Source organism: Bolinopsis microptera, chromosome 11 (assembly GCF_026151205.1).
Source record: "Bolinopsis microptera isolate Bmic1 chromosome 11, MBARI_Bmic_1.0, whole genome shotgun sequence".
In the NCBI taxonomy this organism is placed as follows: Eukaryota; Metazoa; Ctenophora; class Tentaculata; order Lobata; family Bolinopsidae; genus Bolinopsis; species Bolinopsis microptera.
This window is the reverse complement of record NC_087082.1, coordinates 7,254,010-7,273,203: the sequence shown is the minus strand read 5'-3', so window position 1 is coordinate 7,273,203 and position 19,194 is coordinate 7,254,010. Positions and strand designations below refer to the sequence as shown.

Below are 19,194 nucleotides of genomic sequence, written 5' to 3'. Positions count from 1 at the left end.
ATATCCCAATATCGAGTAGGAGCAGGAAAAGGAGCAGGAGCAGGAGCAAGAAAAGGAGCAGGAGCAGGAGCAAGAAAAGGAGCAGGAAAAGGAGCAGGAGCAGGAAAAGGAGCAGGAGCGGGAGCAGGAGCAAGAGCAAGAGCAAGAGTAGGAGCAGGAGCAGGAGCAGGAGCAGGAGCAGGAGCAGGAGCAGGAGCAGGAGCAGGAGCAGGAGCAGGAGCAGGAGCAGGAGCAGCTGGTGGGTTCGCTGGTCCAGGAACTTGTTACTGGGCCGCGCTCAGCCTGTCATTCCGCCAAATCTATATTTGGCTATTATGTTAATGAACATAATAGCCTGGGGTCCTCAGGTAAGGAACTTGTGGTTTAGGGATTGAAGGACGGGTTGGCAGAATGGCTGGAGATGATCATAGACATGGGTCGATACTCGATGATCCGACGACAATCCGTCAGGACTCAGGATCATCTCTGTAACCGCTCCTGGTAGTTTTTACTTCATTATGCAGTTGAGTGGTTGCATGTTTAGTTTCTTAAGCGGCCATCGGTAGATTACCGAATTTCCAAATACACCATTAACATTATATACCTTATTGGACCTTATTTGGACGGACATTACTTTGTACTTGAACGCTGGAGGCCCTAGCGTTCATCTTAATGTCTGTTCAAATAAAGTCCGTTCAATTAATGTCCGTCCAAGTTAAAGTCCGTTAAAATTTGTTCACAAATTTTTCCATTTCGAACTTTTTGTCCAGAATATGACAACTTTGAGAACTTTATTGTGCCGTTAGTTAACGACTGAAAAGTTCTCCTTGGTCTGCCGGAGGCACAGAAAACTCTATTAGTATATGATTTTCAAGGGTCACTTGGCGGAAAAAAGTCAACGAAATTATGGCACTCAATAACATAGTTCATGAACTAGTCCCCGCCAACATGACAAACTTGTTCCAGTCTCTAGATATTACGGTAAATCGTGTTGCCAAGGACATTGTCCGACGTTGTTATAGCTCATATTACTCAGGGGCGGTAATGAAACAGTGCTAGGAAAGCTCCACGTGATGTTAAGGTTAACCTTAAGTTGTCTAAGATAAAACCACTTCACGCCGAATGGCTTGTAAAAGTTAACACTGAAATGCAGGACCGGGGCAGTTTGATAAAAAAAGGTTTCCATAAAGCTAGAAATCACTGATGCTTTAAGCATGGACTATTTCATGCACGAAAACCCATTTGATGAAGATGATATGTGATATTATAAACTGATAATGTACACATATTTTAACATTTTTACTGCTTAATGACTGCTTTTCTTACTTACTGTATAAAAAATGGATTTAAAAATCATTTGCTTAAATTAAAAAAACGTCAAAAAAATTGATGGTTTTGAATGCCTTCGAGCGTTCATATTAATGTCCGTTCATAATTATGTCCGTTCATGTAATGTCCGTCCAAATAAGGTCCGATAAGGTATATACATAGTTTAATCTATTTTCAGGGTGATAAGATCTGGAGCGAAGACACGACGTTTGCTGGCTATTTCCACTGTCATCATTATCTCTGGGTTCATTTGCTGGTTCCCTTCCATCATCTCCTCCATCTTTTCCATCCCGATGAATTACAAAGTGGCCCAAGTCTTGACTGTCTCTCTTTTCTACATGAGTAGCTCTACAGACCCACTCGTGTACGTCCTACTCATGCCTGCTGTTAAAAAGTTCCTGATTACAAGATTTTTCAAGTGCGGGGACCCCCCGGCCCCTAATCCTGGAACTCAGATCAGCTCCGTACATTCTAAAAGTAGAAGTAGTAAAACAGTGTTTACTACGGAGTCTCGGAGTTCCCGGTCCCCATCTGAACAACTGAATCAAGGACATACGGATGTATGATTGATTTATTAACAATTATTTTGCCTAATAATTTAAAGCATGAAAAATGAAAATATGCATACTAATTAATTGTTGATGTTCTCATTAATGTTGGAAGTCGAGTCATCTCGACACCGCAAATTCTATGCTGAGGAGTAAAGGAGCCATCTTTCATGAGTTTACGATTCATCAAACTTGATTGACGATCATGCCAACCCTTTCCAAATCGTAGCTTTGCGGCTATCTCGTTAACAGGAGCAGCCGAGCAGGCATGATAATATGCGCGGCGCGTCGAAGCAGCGACGTCCTCCATGTTCAAACTTAACCGTAACGGACTGCAGATAGTAAATTATTATTAGAATTTTGCACCAACTACAAACTAGACAAATCCAATTTCTTTGATTGGAATGATATAGCTATCTCATCCAACGTCGACCCACAAGATATACATTTTTAAATTGAGGACAGTTGTGGTAAATCAATAACTTGAAGTTGATATTATGATGATGATTGATATTATATTGACACTTAAATGAGTTGTGATGCATGTAAAATAACAAAATTGAACTTGATGAACCTGCTACATTTTTCTTTTTTCTCTCAATTTTTAAATATTGTATATTTTTAATTTATCGTCAATAATCATGATTATGATATTTTTAGGGGGTGCACGATAAAAATAAACTTGTTTCGCCTAGTTTCCATATTTGCAATGGTGCGCGGCTTTTGGAGCAAAAGTAGGTGGGGAAGGTTGGATCAAGGGAAGGTTACTCAATACGCATTTGTTTCAAGAATTTTGTGCTGTCCGAAATTAGCGCTAAAAAACCATCGTATCCTATATAAATTAATAATATTATGAATAAACATATGAAACGAGACGATATATAATATATGTATATATAGGAGGTGCACCATAAAAATAAACTTGCTCGGATTTTAAAAATTTTTGTACCATTGTTTTCTAGAGACTGTGAGAATTTTCACAATACCAAATTTGTCATACCTTTTTGGAAAGATCAGTGAGTTTCGCCTAGGTGCCATATTTGATGGTGCGCGGCTTTTGGAGCAAAATTAGCTGTAAAAGTTGCGTAATTTGACCAAATTTGACCAAATTCGTTGATTTTTGTCGTATTATTTGGATATATCTTCAGTTCCTTGAATGAGATCATTCTGAAAATTGGCGACGACCTTCCAATAGGGCTTTTACAACTGTCCGAAAAATTTGGTGGATATCGGAGTTGATATAGTGATCAAAATGGGGCAAAATACGCTGCTTTTAGCTGTAACATAATGTCTGATGGTTGGATAGGCTTTAAACTTTTCGGACACCTTCCTTGTAAGTCTATGAGTAAGCTTACCAATTTTTGTTGCAATCGGAGGTCGGGAAGGATACTTAATATCTATTTGTTTGAAGAAAATTGTGCTGGCCGAAATTAGCGCTAAAAAACCATCCTACAGTCGGCACGCGCGGCTCACTGTCGATGGCGCACTACCTAGTATATATAAAGACTGAGTACCGAGTTATCAAAATTGATATTGGGCCTTAAGGAGAAGATTATAGAATATAGCATAGACTGGAAGATTATTACCAAATCAAACAAATATAAGGCATGTGCGGGGTATTGTGGCCTCTGCCTATAGACGAAAAGCTACAAATCCTTAAGAACCCAGACTCAATAAATAAAAGATCTGAGATTATCTCCAAATGTAGACATTCTAGGAAATTCTTAGTTAGACATATTTAGTTAGAATTTATTAGTTATAAGCATTAAGAATTAATGTTATTTACCTTACTCGGGATTATTACGACGGGTTTATTAACGACCGGTTAAAATATGGTTCGGGAAAAATATGGCGAAATTGCTCAAAACCCACCACATTTTCCCGGTCGCCATTTTACCGGTGTCCAACCTTTCAATTTTAGATTCAAAAATTTTGTCTCAGATGTAAATTTCCTTATTAGAGATAAGCAAGTTTAGAAATTTTCGCATTGCTAAAACTTGTGAAACAAGTCGAATTATCAATAATTGTTGAAAGTAGACAGAAATAATGACTCGTGGTTAATCAAACTAGATGGAAAATAATTTTTAACATTTGAAGCGTAACAACCAGATCGATATTAAGATAAAGGGAGAGCTGTTTAGTCTTCCAATAAGTTGTAATCATCTTCGTTATCTTCATCTGGATCATCCCTTTCATCAGTTTTAATTAATTCAAGTTTTAATTTAACTGTTACTTTTACTTTGAGTCCTATTTCATTATGTAGAGATAGTCAATACCTAAGAAATTAAAAATTGGCCTATTTAATCAAATTTGACAATAAGGATATATGACAAGAATTGGGCAAAAAGGTGAATTTTTTGCAATTTTAGCCAAATGAAGTCGAAAAACCTACAACAAGTGTCCCAATAGTCTTCTTTAGTGAATATAAGACAACGATTAAAATATGAGCACCCATACCCCTTGGGAACCCTAAAAGCTGAGTAGGCGGGTTAATTAACGACCGGTGAAAATGTGGTTCGGGAAAAATATGGCGAAATTACCCTAAACCCACCACTTTATCCCGGTCATAATAATCCCGAGTAAGGTATAGGTTTTAGGAATACCTTACTCGGGATTATTATAACCGGGATAAAGTGGTGGGTTTTGGAAGATTCCGCCATATTTTTCCCGGTCAAAAATTTTACCAGTCATAAAAAAACCCGCCGACTCAGATTATGGGGTTCCAAGGGGGTGGTGATCATCATATTTTACCTGAAGTCTCATATGTGCTAGAGAAGACTTTTGAAGCAGTGGATGGAGGGCTGTAACTTTATTGGCGGTTGCTACCATAATTTCGTTATAAAAATCACAATTTGGTTATAGAAATCAGATTTCAGGGTGGACCGTGATTCTCACTTTTCTTGCCCATGAAGTGAGTAAACTGTGCCACTATTTCATGGTCCACGGTGGATTGATTACTGGAGCAGTTGAAGATGCAAAGCCAAGACGTTCCCCAATACCAAGCGGTGGGCAGGAAATTAAGCTCCGGCTGACCTTCAGAGCAGTAGCCCCATTAGCGGACAAAATGAAAGTCTTGTTAAGACAACAATACAACTTCGAATTTGATGGTCAGCAGGAGGGGGATATCAATAATGATAATGGAGGGGACATTAGCGATAATGAGAATGAGAATACGCTTTAATGAAGATTTGACTTATTATTGCTATAGATTTATTTTCCTTTAAATACTAGACGTGTCTTTTTTTCTATTTCTGAGTAATATCAGTAACTGTAAATTGAAATAACTTCTTTAACATGTATCAAAAACAGAAATTTCGGTTGAAAATTTGTTGACCTCTGAAAAAAAACTTGAAAGGTCGGCCACCGGTAAATACATGACCGGGATAATTTGGCGGGTTTTGGGAAAGTCCGCCATATTTTTCCCGGTTATTAATTTTCCCAGTCATAAATTAACCCGCTATAATATTCCCGAGTAAGGTATTGAGTAATTGTCAATTGTCAATTATTCTTTAAATCAATTTTTGAGAATTAATTTGTCGCCTCTCCTGGAAACTTTTCTCAAAAATAATTTTTGAGAATGAGAATTTGGCCATTTTTGTCAGGACCCTCAAAAATACTCATGATCCCCCCCTCCTAATTAGCATAGCAGTTGATGGATATCATCAAGACGGCAAAAATCACCATCTATGATTTATATTTCGATTCGATTGTTTTAAAATCGATTCTTCATTGTTATTTAGGCCTTAGGTCGAGTAACGGAAAAGTTTTGACTTTTGCACTAGCACGGACTACGTCGAACAAATGAAAATGCGTTCAATATCAAAATAAAATATCAAATGATATGGAAGTTCACATTATAATAATACATATTTACCCTCAATAAAGAAGAAGAGAAGAAAACACTCAGGGGCCCCGAGTTGTCCCTCCTTAATACTATCTATATTCTTTTATTATTGTTACTATTTTTTCCATATTGATATGTTTCATACCCAGTCGGCTCAGAATGTTTTGGTCCGGACCATGCTTGCTGGTCCAGTGGCCCTGCCATGGCTCTCTAGCTTGGGCAGGTTTGACTTATATCTATATTATATTTTAAACTTGACGAAATTTCCCCGGCAACGGGGACATAGAAGAAAAAACACCGAAAATCGACCTCAAAATGACCCTCTGGTGAAATCAAACCCAGCTCGCAAATGGAGTTGAAACCTCGCCATTTTTAGCAGGGTTGTAGAAAAAGGATAGGAATAGGCTATAGCATTCTTAGAATTTTGATTTAGGCTTTAGATTTTTTATAATTAACGTCGGAAGTGAGGTAAAATAACCGTTAGAATAATGTCGTTATTTTAGCAAAGGTTTACTGCGCTGTTGCGTAGCAACGTTAAAATGCACGTGCGCGAGCAAGAACATCTTAACTACGCGCGTTGTTATGCTGTATGCTACTTATATTCATAACGTTGAAATCACGCCTTCCATCAACGAACTGATTAATCGCGTCTTTCCTGATCTTTACTCTACTCCATTGGATAATGTCATCCTTTGTCCACTTAATTCTTCAGTAAACGCAATCAACGACATGATAATTGACGAAATTCCAGGACAGTCAACAACGTATACATCTATCGACTCATCCCTATCAGAGGATGGCCAGGCGACTTATCCAGTGGAATTTTTAAACAATGTGAATATTGGTTCACTTCCACCACATAAACTGAATTTGAAGGTGGAGACGCCTATTATTGTTCTCCGCAATATTAACCATCCAATTATGGTTAATGGAACACGGGCCATTGTGTCACGTCTCCATAGAAACACAATTGAAGCCTTCAACAAAAATGGAACTATAATATTGATTCCACGAATAACCCTGGTACCAACAGACTTTTCTAACGGCATTATATTTCGTAGAAAACAATTTCCGGTTCGGCCATGTTACAGCATGACCATAAATCGTGCTCAGGGACAAGACATCACTAAGCTATAGTTGGACTGGACCTTAGGTCCGAATGTTTTAATCATGGACAGCTTTGCGTCGCTCTGTCAAGAACACACGATCCTAAGGATATCTTGGTGCTGTCAAGTCGGGGCAATATTGCAAAGAATCCCGTGTTCAAGGATTGTCTTCATAACTAGCTATTACTTATTTTCATAGCAATCAATTTTCATATAATAATTTCATATAATGATAATAATTTTGAATTAACGTTTTGTCAACCTACGTAAATATCCATTTATTAACCTATTTGATTTAGGATCTAAAGTCATTTGATAGATTATGTCATTTTACCAATTTCATTCAGCACAAATTTCCTTTTTTATTTATCACAATTCTTTCATACGTAAAAACTTCAATTTGAACAGATCTATCAAATGAGACGATGAGGGACCTGACATTTACCGAAATGATTCAAATGTGTAATTCATATATTTTCAGTGAAGCAGGGTTCGGGAACTAAAGCATATTTGTTGGATTGTTTGACCATTGACTAGCGATGACCGATAAATTCGCTCCCTTATAGTGTCCTTTAATAAAATTTTCGACTACAGCGGATTTCAACGCGCGGTGTTATGCTGTATGCTACGTCAGAATTTCACAACTAGCTCACATTTACCCTCATGACGCTATATACCTATATATATTTATAACTTTGGTTGTGATTGAAATTTTTTGATGCGGTAAAAAGTATTGTTTTGGGGCTATATGATGAAGAGAAATTAAAACATAACTGATGCTTAAAATTTCCTCGAACAAAGCTTTCGACTAGCGGCGGGTTTCTAGTATATATATATAACTATAAGAGAAATATATATATATATATAATAATTATATAATTAATTGACTAGGTAATCTGCCATACACGGTTAAAACAATTTAGATTAAAAATGGAATATAAAGCATTCGAGTAAAAGTAGATACTAGATCTACTAGATTTAAGGCTTTGTGTTCTCCTGAAGTAAAGGGACTTTGGATTCTTCTTCTTTTACTTCGTCCGTCGGTGAGTACCTGCGAGTGTTGTAGTAATGCAAATAGTTTAAATACTTAAATAGAGAATCATGGTTAGAAATAGTTAACCAATACATGTTTTAGTAAAAAAATGGTTTTAAAACTCTATTGTCACTAATTTTGGCCAATTTTAGTATTTTGGGGGTTCCAAAAGGAGGTTTCTGGGAAACAGCATTCGGTTATGATGGTTTCTGTTAGTTTTCAGGGATAGTTCTCGTCCCAAGATCGAAGATAGAAATTTGGGCAGAATGATCCAAAATTTCAAAAATGGTCTTTAAAAGCACTTATGTCAGAAAACGGCTTAGTTATGCATGTGGTATAATTAATAAAGAATAAACTTGGAAGTATTACCTGTCTTTAAAAGTGGAAGAGAACTGTCTACCAAAACAAGAATTTTATAAAGAATTTCCCACGACCCAAACATTGCAATTGCATGTCCCTTTTCGGCCGCTTTTGCATTGATGCGCGATTAAAAGGGCATAGAACGTGTGCCAAGCAAAAAAATATGCAGTAGAAAACATAAGAGCATATTACCGTTTAGAATTAGATGAGCAAGTCGGACTCTGAGAAATTGGTATCTCCTCCGCAATGTCCTCTTTAGAGTCAATGTCAAGCCACTCTTGTGCAATCTCTTCTTCTAGCACCACTAAAGGTAAACGTAATGTTTAACACACTTAATTAACGGATCTTATTCATTTATCCATTTATAGCGATAATTAGAGCCTAGTCCAGATATTTATACGTCAGTTTTCTAAAATGTCATATAAGATATAATGGACAACATTTCTCCATCAGTATAGGGTAAGGAAATTACTTACTTCTTTCCTTCACAAATTTAGGAGTACTACCACAAAGTAGTTCAATAATCTTCACTGCGCCCCACACAATGATTTGGAACAGGAATATGAAGAGCATTCTCGCTAACACTAGCTCCAACCAAAACCTGGACTGATCTGCCCTGGCCGGTTGGATGTAGGACCAATATCTGGGAATAAAGAGATTAGTATTAGAACAAGGGGAACTGAGAGCGGGCAAAAATACTGTAAAATAAACAGCTGACAGCGAGAATGAATAGTAAAAAGAATGAAGGTGCATTCTCTCAACTCTGGGTTGTAAAGATGGAAAAAACAAGTTAAGCACTGACTATCACGTGACTTTGTATATAAGTATAGTGCTTGTTGAAAATGGGAACAGCTTCATCCGAGGTCACTAAAATAATCAATCAGCTTCTAGCAACTGCTCGACTAAATCGAAAATTTGTTTACCTGCACGTTTGATTTGTTTGAGATCCATCAGATTCTTCACGGACGAAGTCATGGCTAGCCAACATGAAATCCACGTAGCTGCTCCCTTCGGTCTCGTAGTTACGCTTATATATCATTAATGGTAACCAATCAAAAGTAAATGCTATCAAAATAGCGTTCACAAGGATGGCTATTCGGGACAGAACTTCTAGAATGTTCATCCACGCTCCTGATAAAAAAGATGCATTAGCTTTTTGTCACCACCTATATCCTCAGTTCTAATCCTCAGTATTCTACAGTAACTCACCTATATCCTCAGGTCTACTAGTCTTTTCAAAGCTGAGGTCACTAAGCATCTATGGAAATGTTTATTGGATAGTGAAACAACAGCCTAGCCTAGTCTCTTTGCTCCCCATATTATTATTATTTTTGTTTTATTCATTTTTTTATCTACCTTCCTATACTTTCAACATCATATCACACTTCACACACATTAATGACCATATCAGACCTGTATCTAATGTATCTGGAATTTGACGTATTGAAATACCAATTTTGACTATATATCCACAGTTATTCACCATGGATTTGTTTGTTATTAAATAGTTTTTTCATAAATTTTTGGATTTAGATTGATTCGATGTAATGGGTCCAAGTTACTGCGGACATAGTTCACTATGTGTTTACCGTGTTTGGGTGCCCATCATATTTTACAGATGGGGGCGATATTTTGAACGATTCTATTTTATATTCATCTATTGCTGTACTCTGTAAAATTTGAAAAGTATTTAATAAAAAAATTCTACAGTAACTCACCTATATCCTCAGTTCTAATCCTCAGTATTCTACAGTAACTCACCTATATCCTCAGTTCTAATCCTCGGTATTCTACAGTAACTCACCTATATCCTCAGTTCTAATCATCAGTATTCTACAGTAACTCACCTATATCCTCAGTTCTAATCATCAGTATTCTAGCTACAGTAACTCACCTATATCCTCAGTTCTAATCCTCAGTATTCTACAGTAACTCACCTATATCCTCAGTTCTAATCATCAGTTCTAATCCTCAGTATTCTACAGTAACTTACCTATACCCTCAGTTTTAAATCCGATGGGTCTACGAACTCTCTTGACATATCTCGTAGCGTCCTTGTGTCGCTGACAGGGGGGGGGGGGGATCATGTTACAGGTTCATAGTGAAGATTTTAGAGCAAATCGAATGCTATAATTTCAAGCAATCATGGTGGACATAAAGTCCCTATCATTAATATGATCACAATGTGCCATTTCAGTAAACTGTGACGAAAGAGGTACCATATCCTTACCTTCGATAATTGTGAAAAAGAGGGTATCAATGGGAAATGGCTATTTCTAAATGACAGCAAGAGATTATTGAATGCGAAAAACATTAAAATTCAAATGTTTGTAGTTTATTTGGTTATATTACCTGCCATATGTTAATAAAGAGACAAATGAGGGGAGCTAGCGGGAAAGCAGTAACGAACATAGTTAGGAAACCTGTGTGAAATTGGAGTAAAATGGACACAATAATATACAAGCATTGATGTGTGAGGGGGCTGACAGAGACGCACAGACCCGGCACTTGCACTGGTGAGGTTACCTTGGATGATGGGTCCCTCTTTATTAACTCAGGAAGAAGTGATGGGTACAGACGACAAGGGGTAGGTTTAGTCCTCTCGAAGAAGACTAAAAATTCATTGATTTCATACAGTCCGATATCAGAACGTATTCTTGCAGCGAGGCTGCACAGTCGACATATCAACATTTCGATTGTGATAGCTTATGCTCCAACTGAGGATGCAGCAGTCGGGGTAAAGGATGAATTTTATCAGCAGCTATCTGGGGCATTTGATGAACTACCAGCTCATGACGTGAAGTTTTTACTTGGAGATCTAAATGCTCGCATTGGCCAAGATAACTCAGCTTGGTCCGGTGTGATTGGTAAGCATTCCCTTCACGTTTCATCAAATGACAACGGCCTTCGACTATTAGATTTCTGTGCATTGCATCAACTGACAATCGGTGGGACGCTTTTCCAGCATCGTGATATTCATAAAGGAAGTTGGAAGTCTCCAGATGGCCGCACAGTAAATCAGATTGACCATGTCTGTATTTCTACCAAGTGGAGTCACTCTCTACTTGACGTAAGATCATGCAGGGGTGCAGACATTGGCTCCGATCATTATTTGGTTCGGGGCCAATTTAGAGTCAAACTTATGGCAGTTCAAAAAATGAACGCCTCTCGTAGGAAATCTCCAGCAATTGAGAATCTTAGAGATCAGTCCAAGGTTGAAGAGTACTGCATTGCTCTTCAAAATCGTTTTAGCTGCCTACCAATGGAGGAGAATCTTGATGGAGAATGGACATTAGTTAAGGATACTATTAAAGAAGTGTCTATGGAGGTACTGGGTGAGCGCCCCCGGCGCAGAAAGCAGCAGCATTTGTCTCAGGAGACAAAAAGCCTTATTGCAGAACGCAGTAAGATTAAACAGATGGCGCCTAGTGACAAAAACAATAGGAGCGAGTATTCTCGGGCCAACAAACTTGTCAAAAAGAGCTGCAGGAAAGACGACGAGAATTGGGCTCTTAGAGTTGCAGCAGATCTGGAAACAGCTGCTGTCCATGGCCGGCAAAGGGAAGTCTGGCAACGGATAAAAACACTGTCCGGTAAGAAGAATCGAAAATCAACTGCTGTAAGAGACAAATCCGGGAAGTTGATTGCTGATCCCTCTGCTCAGAGAGAGAGATGGGGAGAACATTTTTCGGAGCTATTAAACCCTCCTCCCACGAATGCGGATCTGTCTGACCTGGACCATCTTGAAGTGGTTCCATGCTTTCCGTATCTTGGTGATGGTGATGGTCCCCCCACTAGACTTGAGATTTTAAACTGTCTCAAAAAATTGAAGAACCACAAAAGTGCTGGGATTGACGAAATCTCTAATGAGCAGTTAAAGTATGGGGCAAGTGGTCTTGTGGATAGGATGGAGAAATTGTTCTCTAAAGTTTGGAATTCAGAAGCAGTGCCTGACGACTGGTTGAAAGGCATCGTGATAATTGTACCAAAGAAGGGTGATACCTCTCATTGCTCCAATAATAGGGGGATCACTTTAAGATCTACAGCATCGAAACTGTATCAAATCATCATTTTACAACGCATGAGTGACGGTTTAGAAAGTTTGCTACGAGACAATCAGTGTGGGTTCAGAAAGAACAGATCATGCATTGATCAGATTTATTCACTCCGCACTATTATACATAACTGCATTGAATATAATCTCCCCCTGTATGTAAATTTTGTGGACTTCAAGGCAGCTTTTGATTCTATCGACAGGAATTATATTTGGAAAGCTTTCAGTCATTATGGCCTGCCATGTAAATACATTCGAATAATACAGGCATTCTTTAATGGAACTGTCAGTGCTGTTAGACACAATGGTGAACTATCAGAATGGTTTGAAGTAAGTTCAGGCAGTGGCCAAGGAGACATTCAGGGTCCCCCACTTTTTAATGTCTGCCTCAATGTGGCTGCTGAGAGAACAGAAAGCAACAAAGTGGTGTCCCACGGAGCGGTTCTTCAAAGATCTATCAGTCCGCTTGTTGATGATATCACTGTGTTAGATACAGACTATGCAGATGACATGGCTGTACTGGATAACAGCGAGGAAGGTCTTCAAGAAACAACTGACCTTTTGTGTATGTATGGTGCCCAGGGAGGTCTCAGAATCAATGGTAAAAAGACTGAGGCTATGGTCATTGGTAAAGCAACCTCTCAACGGCCATACACGAAAGAAGCCACAGTGAACATCACTGTTGAAGACACGCCAGTGCAGCAAGTTAGTGACTTTACGTACTTAGGTACAATTATTTCCAGCGACGGTACTATCGACCGTGAGCTGTCAGCTATGATTCAGAAAGCTTCCGGAGCCTTCAATCAACTGAGTAATATATGGAAAAACCGCAACATCCAGTCTTATACAAAGATCAGGATTTATAAGGCAGCGGTTTTGACAATATTGTTATATGGTAGTGAGGTTTGGAACACAACCAAAAAGCAGCTACATCGCTTTGAGGTGTTCCATCAGCGTTGCTTGAGGAGAATACTTAGGATAAGATGGCTCGATCGGGTTAGAAACTCTGAAGTGCTGGAGCGTGCAAAGATAAATCCAGTAGAGACGTTCATAGGAGCAAACCGCCTGCGTTGGTTTGGCCATGTCACCAGAATGCCAGACACTAGGCTTCCTAAGTACCTGCTTAACTGGACCCCTGCGCATGGGAGAAGATCTAGGGGCCGTCCATGAAAGAACTGGATGAAATGTTTGCTGGAAGATGCTGCAGCGTTTACAGGAAACACTGACATAGACCTAGAAGGAGCAAGCGAGATGGCTAGTGACCGAAAACTTTGGAGGGAGATGATACGTCACAAACGGGAGTTCATTGGTGCAGGCCACTCGAATGATTGAGGAGACCTAATCAAGTACAAGTAAGTAAGTGATGTGTGAGAATAATCACTGTTGCAATTAAAATTGTATTCTTAATCTTTGTAAAAAAAATCATTCGGCATTTATAAACAATTACAAGACCAACTTACCAAGCTGAATGATGTTATTGATATACTCCTGGTACATCTCTGTAGGTTCAGCAAGTTCGAAATCTTGAACATATTGAGATCTGTTTTCTGGAGATATTAAATTGAGTTAAAAATTGTAACGTAAAATTAACAACCCAATACTAACTGGACAATGTTGATAAAAAGTATAATGATTCAAGAACCATATTAAGGTTTTGTTTAATAATATAACAAATTGCTTATACTCACTGTTCAAGTCTTTAAGAATTTGTTCGGCCATGTCTTTCCACCTTTGAGTGAATTTACAGCAGTCAACAAAAGGAGAAAGTAACTTAAACTTCATTTCCTCCTTAATCCTGTTTATATTCAGGGTTCTGATTATATCCTTCAGTATCGGAACAATTCGTTGCACTGACATGATCATTATCATCTGTATTGATACCTGCGAGGGGTTTATCATTCGTTATCTAAACAAGCAAGGAGTTACCATAGTTACACTACTAGTTACCATAGTTACACTACTAGTTACCATAGTTACATAGAGTAACTCATTATCTAAACAAGCAGACAGTTTATAATCAGATGAACGCATGTCATTCGTTATCTAAACAAGCAGGGAGTTTATAATCAGATGACGCATGATTCAGAGAGAAGACTTTAAAAGGAGTTACCTCGCTCATACAGCCCCCAGGAGCGCAGCCCTCTATCTTCATTGAATTGCCATATAAATACCTCGGGTCTGCTGGCGACGTTACACTGAAATAGTATCTCATCATTGTCTGATCCAAACGAGACTTAAAAGCAATTCAGCAATATAAAAGATTTATCATCACTAAGTGGCTCCTCATACTCACTTTCCCTTGATGAAGGCAATATAGAACAGAGTGCTGTAGTAGTTGACAAACTCAAACAGGTAAATTTTAAAAGAAAGATGATTGTCGTGATCACGCTGTGTTCTGTGGTTCTCCCTGTCCGTTAACTTGTTCGCTATTATCCTGTACACCTGGTAACATTATCTGGTAGTGTAACTATGGTAACTAGTAGCGTATCCGATTCATTATAATATATTTATCTAGAACTTTTAAACAATGCATCAAGTAATCTGTAATACGAGAGTTAAATCTCGGTCCTCATTTCGCTGTTATGACAGAATTCCTTACTGAAACTGAAAAATAACGGGATCTGGGGGACGGGCCCTTGTGTAAAATTTTGCATTAACCTAAAACTAATTTATTATATTACTCAACACTCACGTATGATAGGCAGATGATAAGCGTAGCGCTGAGACTTCCTGTCACACAAATAGCAATCTCATTAGCATATTTTCTGGTAAAAGGGTTGTAATCCTTGGCCCTTTGTATCGAAACGCTCAGCGAGTAGTTGTAGACAGTTATTGTGAGGGTCGTCAGTGTAGCTATTGCCAGCTGCAGTCAGGAAAAGGAGTTATAAAATCTGTAAATTTTGGAAAAGCATTTAAATAAGTTTGCCAGATGGGGTCGGTGTATCAGAAATAGTAATTTGAACCTACAAATATAGCGACGAAAGTGAAGGCTTGGATGTATTTGGGAAGTCTATGGAGAAAGGTTATGTGCTGCTCTCTTTTCTTCGTAATTTGGTTGTATCGCAACACGTTTGTATCGGTCAGTTTGTACTTCACCCTCACTTCTGCCTGAACGCAGAGTGAACTTAGTATATCTTGCAAAGTGTAAACATCACAATTTGACTTCCAACAGAGATGATGAGCTCACGCAGCTCACATTAACAAATTGATATGAATATTAATATTTCTTGAAGTCAGTTGCCTTACCGAAGCGCTTCCACTATTAGTTGTACCCCAACTATGCGCTATACTACTCTGCTGCCGCTTCCAAAACGTCAAGAACATCGCTAACCAGATCATCATGATTATAGAAAAAACTATAACTGCACCGTTGTTAGCCACGCTCGTTATCTAGAACAGAGAATCAATAATTCAACATCATCACGATGAGGGCAGCGTCTAACGTAATACGTATCCTGTCTAAAATTATCACTGGTTGCACAAACCAAAAAATGTAAAGATCCAGGATTATAATGATTAATTATACAATGAAAGGTGAATGACTTTAAGGTTGGATTATTACACTGGTAGTGAAGCAATAGTCTGACAAATAAGTAGCGTTGCAGGTTCCATCTATATAGCAGTCCGCACACATCAAATATTTTTCCTCGCTTTCACAAATATGCCGTGCTGTGTCAGTCCAAGTCATCTGCAGCAGACCGTATATGAAAACAGCAGTTCCTGCTATAGCAGGTATCACCAGGGACATGTTGTAGAATCCTGGAATACACAGACCGGGTTTAGTGGGGACTGGCTTGGTATTAAAGTGATTCATCTACTACAAAACGTTCAGACTTGTATTTATAGATTTATTTAGTTGTTTCAGAAGAATGCATAATTTTGAAAAAGTGCCAAAAAGTGTAGTGTACTTACCGATATAAGCGAAATACATGGCAGTACCAGAACCAAAGTAGTTTCTCACGATGTTGAGGGGTTGGTACTTCAAATTCATCTTGGACGAGCTCCAAAAGTACCGCAGTAACTGTCTGGGATTCATGTCTATCTGTTCTGAGGGCGAGGAGAGAGAACTGTTACTGCTGATCTTGCCGGAAATGAAATTAACTGTTATCAGAATCTGATCTTTCAGAGTAAAAAGTTAAGAGACAAGTGCCATACTTTCGATGTTGATCTCACTCCACTTTTGTTTTTTTTCAGAGACATCACATCTAATCTTATACCCTCCAGTATGTAGCGGATATGCTGTTTCAAAACACCCCTTTTGGTACATATCGCTCAGCTTATAATCTTTTTCTGCTTTATTGTCATCTAATTCTGGGCTTTCAGTTAACTTTCGACATTTCTTTTGTTTTTCGTCATCTGTCTCTGGGTTTTCGAGAATCCTGAATACCTGTGAGAAACATAGTTGCATGTATAGCTTTTAAGACGAAAAGCTAGAATTTTTCACTTATTTTTAAATGATATATTCCGATTAAAAACTCCTTATGGATTTTACCATTAACGCTCGCTCTGAAGCGGTGTAAAATTTAGTAGGATCGTCGTGACCGAGAAACTGTTTTCCTTTGGATACCTTGAACGGCGCTCGAATGGCTCTGTGATGGAGAAATATTGGTGAGTTGATATTATATATATCAACTATATATAAACTAAAAGTCTGTCCAAACCAGGCTACTGAAGACTTTGTTGTAACTTGTATGAAAAGCATTCATATGCTTGCTTTTAAACTGAATCATATGGCCGATAAGAATATCGAGATTCGAGTCATACATTTTAATGAACATTCTTTATAGTCTTTGGATTCAGATATCTCCAGAATTACTTATATATTAGATATTCAACAAGAATTGAACCTGGTCAGTGGATTGTCTTTAGTTAACTTAAGCCTGGGATCGTGCCCATATAAGGCATCAAAGATGAAGTTCTCTATTTTGGTAATCCATAGCTTGCTGTGCCATTCGTTTTGAGAGATAAGCTGTATGAACGCATCTGACTTTTTGTAGAAGGCTTCTTTCTTGACGTTCTCCAACTGAATTCATCAATTCGATCAGACTCACAACAGCAAGCGAGTGTATAATAATATATCCATATTTAAAGAATCAATTCTGACTTATTAAGTTATTAATATTAAGAATAAATATATGAAATCACCTGCGCTTTTAATTTTGATTCAAAGTTCTCCTCCGCATCATGAGATTCTGGCTTGAACTTGTGTATAAAATCCTTTACTGATTTCAAGGTCGGAGTAACATACCTAGATGGAAGGAATAATGTCCTATTAGAACCCTCTATATCATCATGTTCTGGTGGTGGTGGTAGTTTGTAGAGACTCTCATTGTACATGGCTATCATCTTGTCCACCGTCATCTCGTGTTTCAGGAGCAGAACAGATCCTGGGACAGATAAAAGATTATAGACAGAACATTTTAGGAGATAAAAGATTAGATATTAAAGGATCATGAATCATCTTATATGCTCATTTGCTGATCCTTTTCAAAATATTCCTAACTCTCACTCACCTAAGGGTGGCTCGACTGGTTTCATGAGCAGGAACTTTTCTGCCCAAAAGTCCATAGTAAAATTGGTTCCACATATTTTGATCGCTCTATACTCCTCAAACTTGGAACAAAAATTCTGAAGAATATCTTAAAATTATGTTGATAACACGGGGGGTGGGGGGAGGGGAGGGGTGGTTAAAATAACCTTTTTTAAGACACACTCTGCTATGCAAATAAAATCAAAGATTGAAAGCGTTCCTGATCTTAAGAAGGGAGAACTAAGAAAATAAGACAATAAACCTCAATTTCTATTTCAAGGCCATTTTCCCGGAGAAGCTTTATGTACTCAATTCTCATGTCGGCTTGTTCGTCTCCTTGTTTCGACCTCTCATAGTCCTCCTTATCTATTAGTCTGGGATCACGATCCACTGAGGGTTTGTTAGCTGAAAACTTATCAACCGTTTGTTGTATAGTGTTTGAACCAAATATTATTTTGCCAGCAAGCAAAACTCAGAGCTTGCTTTAAAACATATTACATCAAAAGTGTCACGTGTTTGGATATTGTATTTGTTGATTAGAATCTAACCTTTAGCTGCTGTCCACTGGGAGTTTCTTTTCTTCTCCACGGGTTTGTAGACAAGCACAAAGTCGATATTATTATTCTTTTCATCTGACCAAGGCTCATAGTTGATCAGTTTTCCTACTACATCCGCCATCAACTGAAAATGATAAGTAAGCATTACAACTGTACTAACACTAGGTAGGTAACACGCCACAAATCATCTGAACATTCCCAGTTAGCGGGGTATTACCGCTACTTTGTGTTTTACAGCAAATTCTGGTAATTAATATTTAGATCTGCGATTTGACTGAAAAGTATTTCTAATATTCACCTGCTTGGCACACTTTTTGTAATTTTGTCTGAGTTTTCTCCATCTTTGAGCTGTACTTAGGGTGTCCGTATCTAATACCCCTGCCATGGCACCAGCCACCCTTTATAATTTCGAGCCGACACTAAAGAATGTCTGTTGCATTCTTACATTTATATTTTCAATCTGGGAAGTTCATTTAGGTGAATAATTATATTACTAATAGTTAATATTCAGTCAAACTAAAAGAATATAGATAATTATGTTATCACTTATCACGACATATTAACCATGTGTACTGTGCAGCTGCTAAACAAGGGCGCGGGGGGGGGGGGGTGGCTGCTAAACAAACCCCCACATACACAACACCACATTCTGATCAAATAAAATTGCTCATGCATCAGAGTGGGAAATGCTGGGGCTATAGCTTAGCTATAGTATAGCTAGTCGTGAATAGTACACTGTATTAGATAACAGTTTGATCCGAAAGCAGTGCTGATATTTTTATGCGAACGACGTAAAGTACTTGAGGGTCAGCAAAGCAAGACGGTGGGAATTTGTGCTGCGAAATCAATCGCTT

The 19,194-nt window shown here is 38.2% G+C and overlaps 1 protein-coding gene across 1 annotated transcript; it reads right to left on the bottom strand.

The window, feature by feature from the left end:
- Positions 1 to 7,664: 7,664 nt before the first annotated feature.
- Positions 7,665 to 18,843, bottom strand: LOC134823257 (anoctamin-7-like). The gene is made up of 23 exons (XM_063834653.1): positions 18,639 to 18,843; positions 18,332 to 18,464; positions 18,046 to 18,173; positions 17,767 to 17,881; positions 17,399 to 17,640; positions 17,101 to 17,276; positions 16,746 to 16,842; positions 16,409 to 16,640; positions 16,166 to 16,300; positions 15,816 to 16,012; positions 15,500 to 15,643; positions 15,221 to 15,361; positions 14,946 to 15,116; positions 14,547 to 14,695; positions 14,364 to 14,448; positions 13,942 to 14,134; positions 13,714 to 13,800; positions 10,552 to 10,622; positions 10,193 to 10,262; positions 9,123 to 9,330; positions 8,676 to 8,842; positions 8,392 to 8,503; positions 7,665 to 7,857 (listed from the first exon to the last, which is right to left on the bottom strand). The coding sequence occupies exons 1-23, from the start codon at positions 18,723 to 18,725 to the stop codon at positions 7,785 to 7,787; spliced, it is 3,213 nt and encodes a 1,070-aa protein (XP_063690723.1). The 5' UTR covers positions 18,726 to 18,843; the 3' UTR covers positions 7,665 to 7,784.
- Between the last annotated feature and the right edge of the window lie 351 nt (positions 18,844 to 19,194).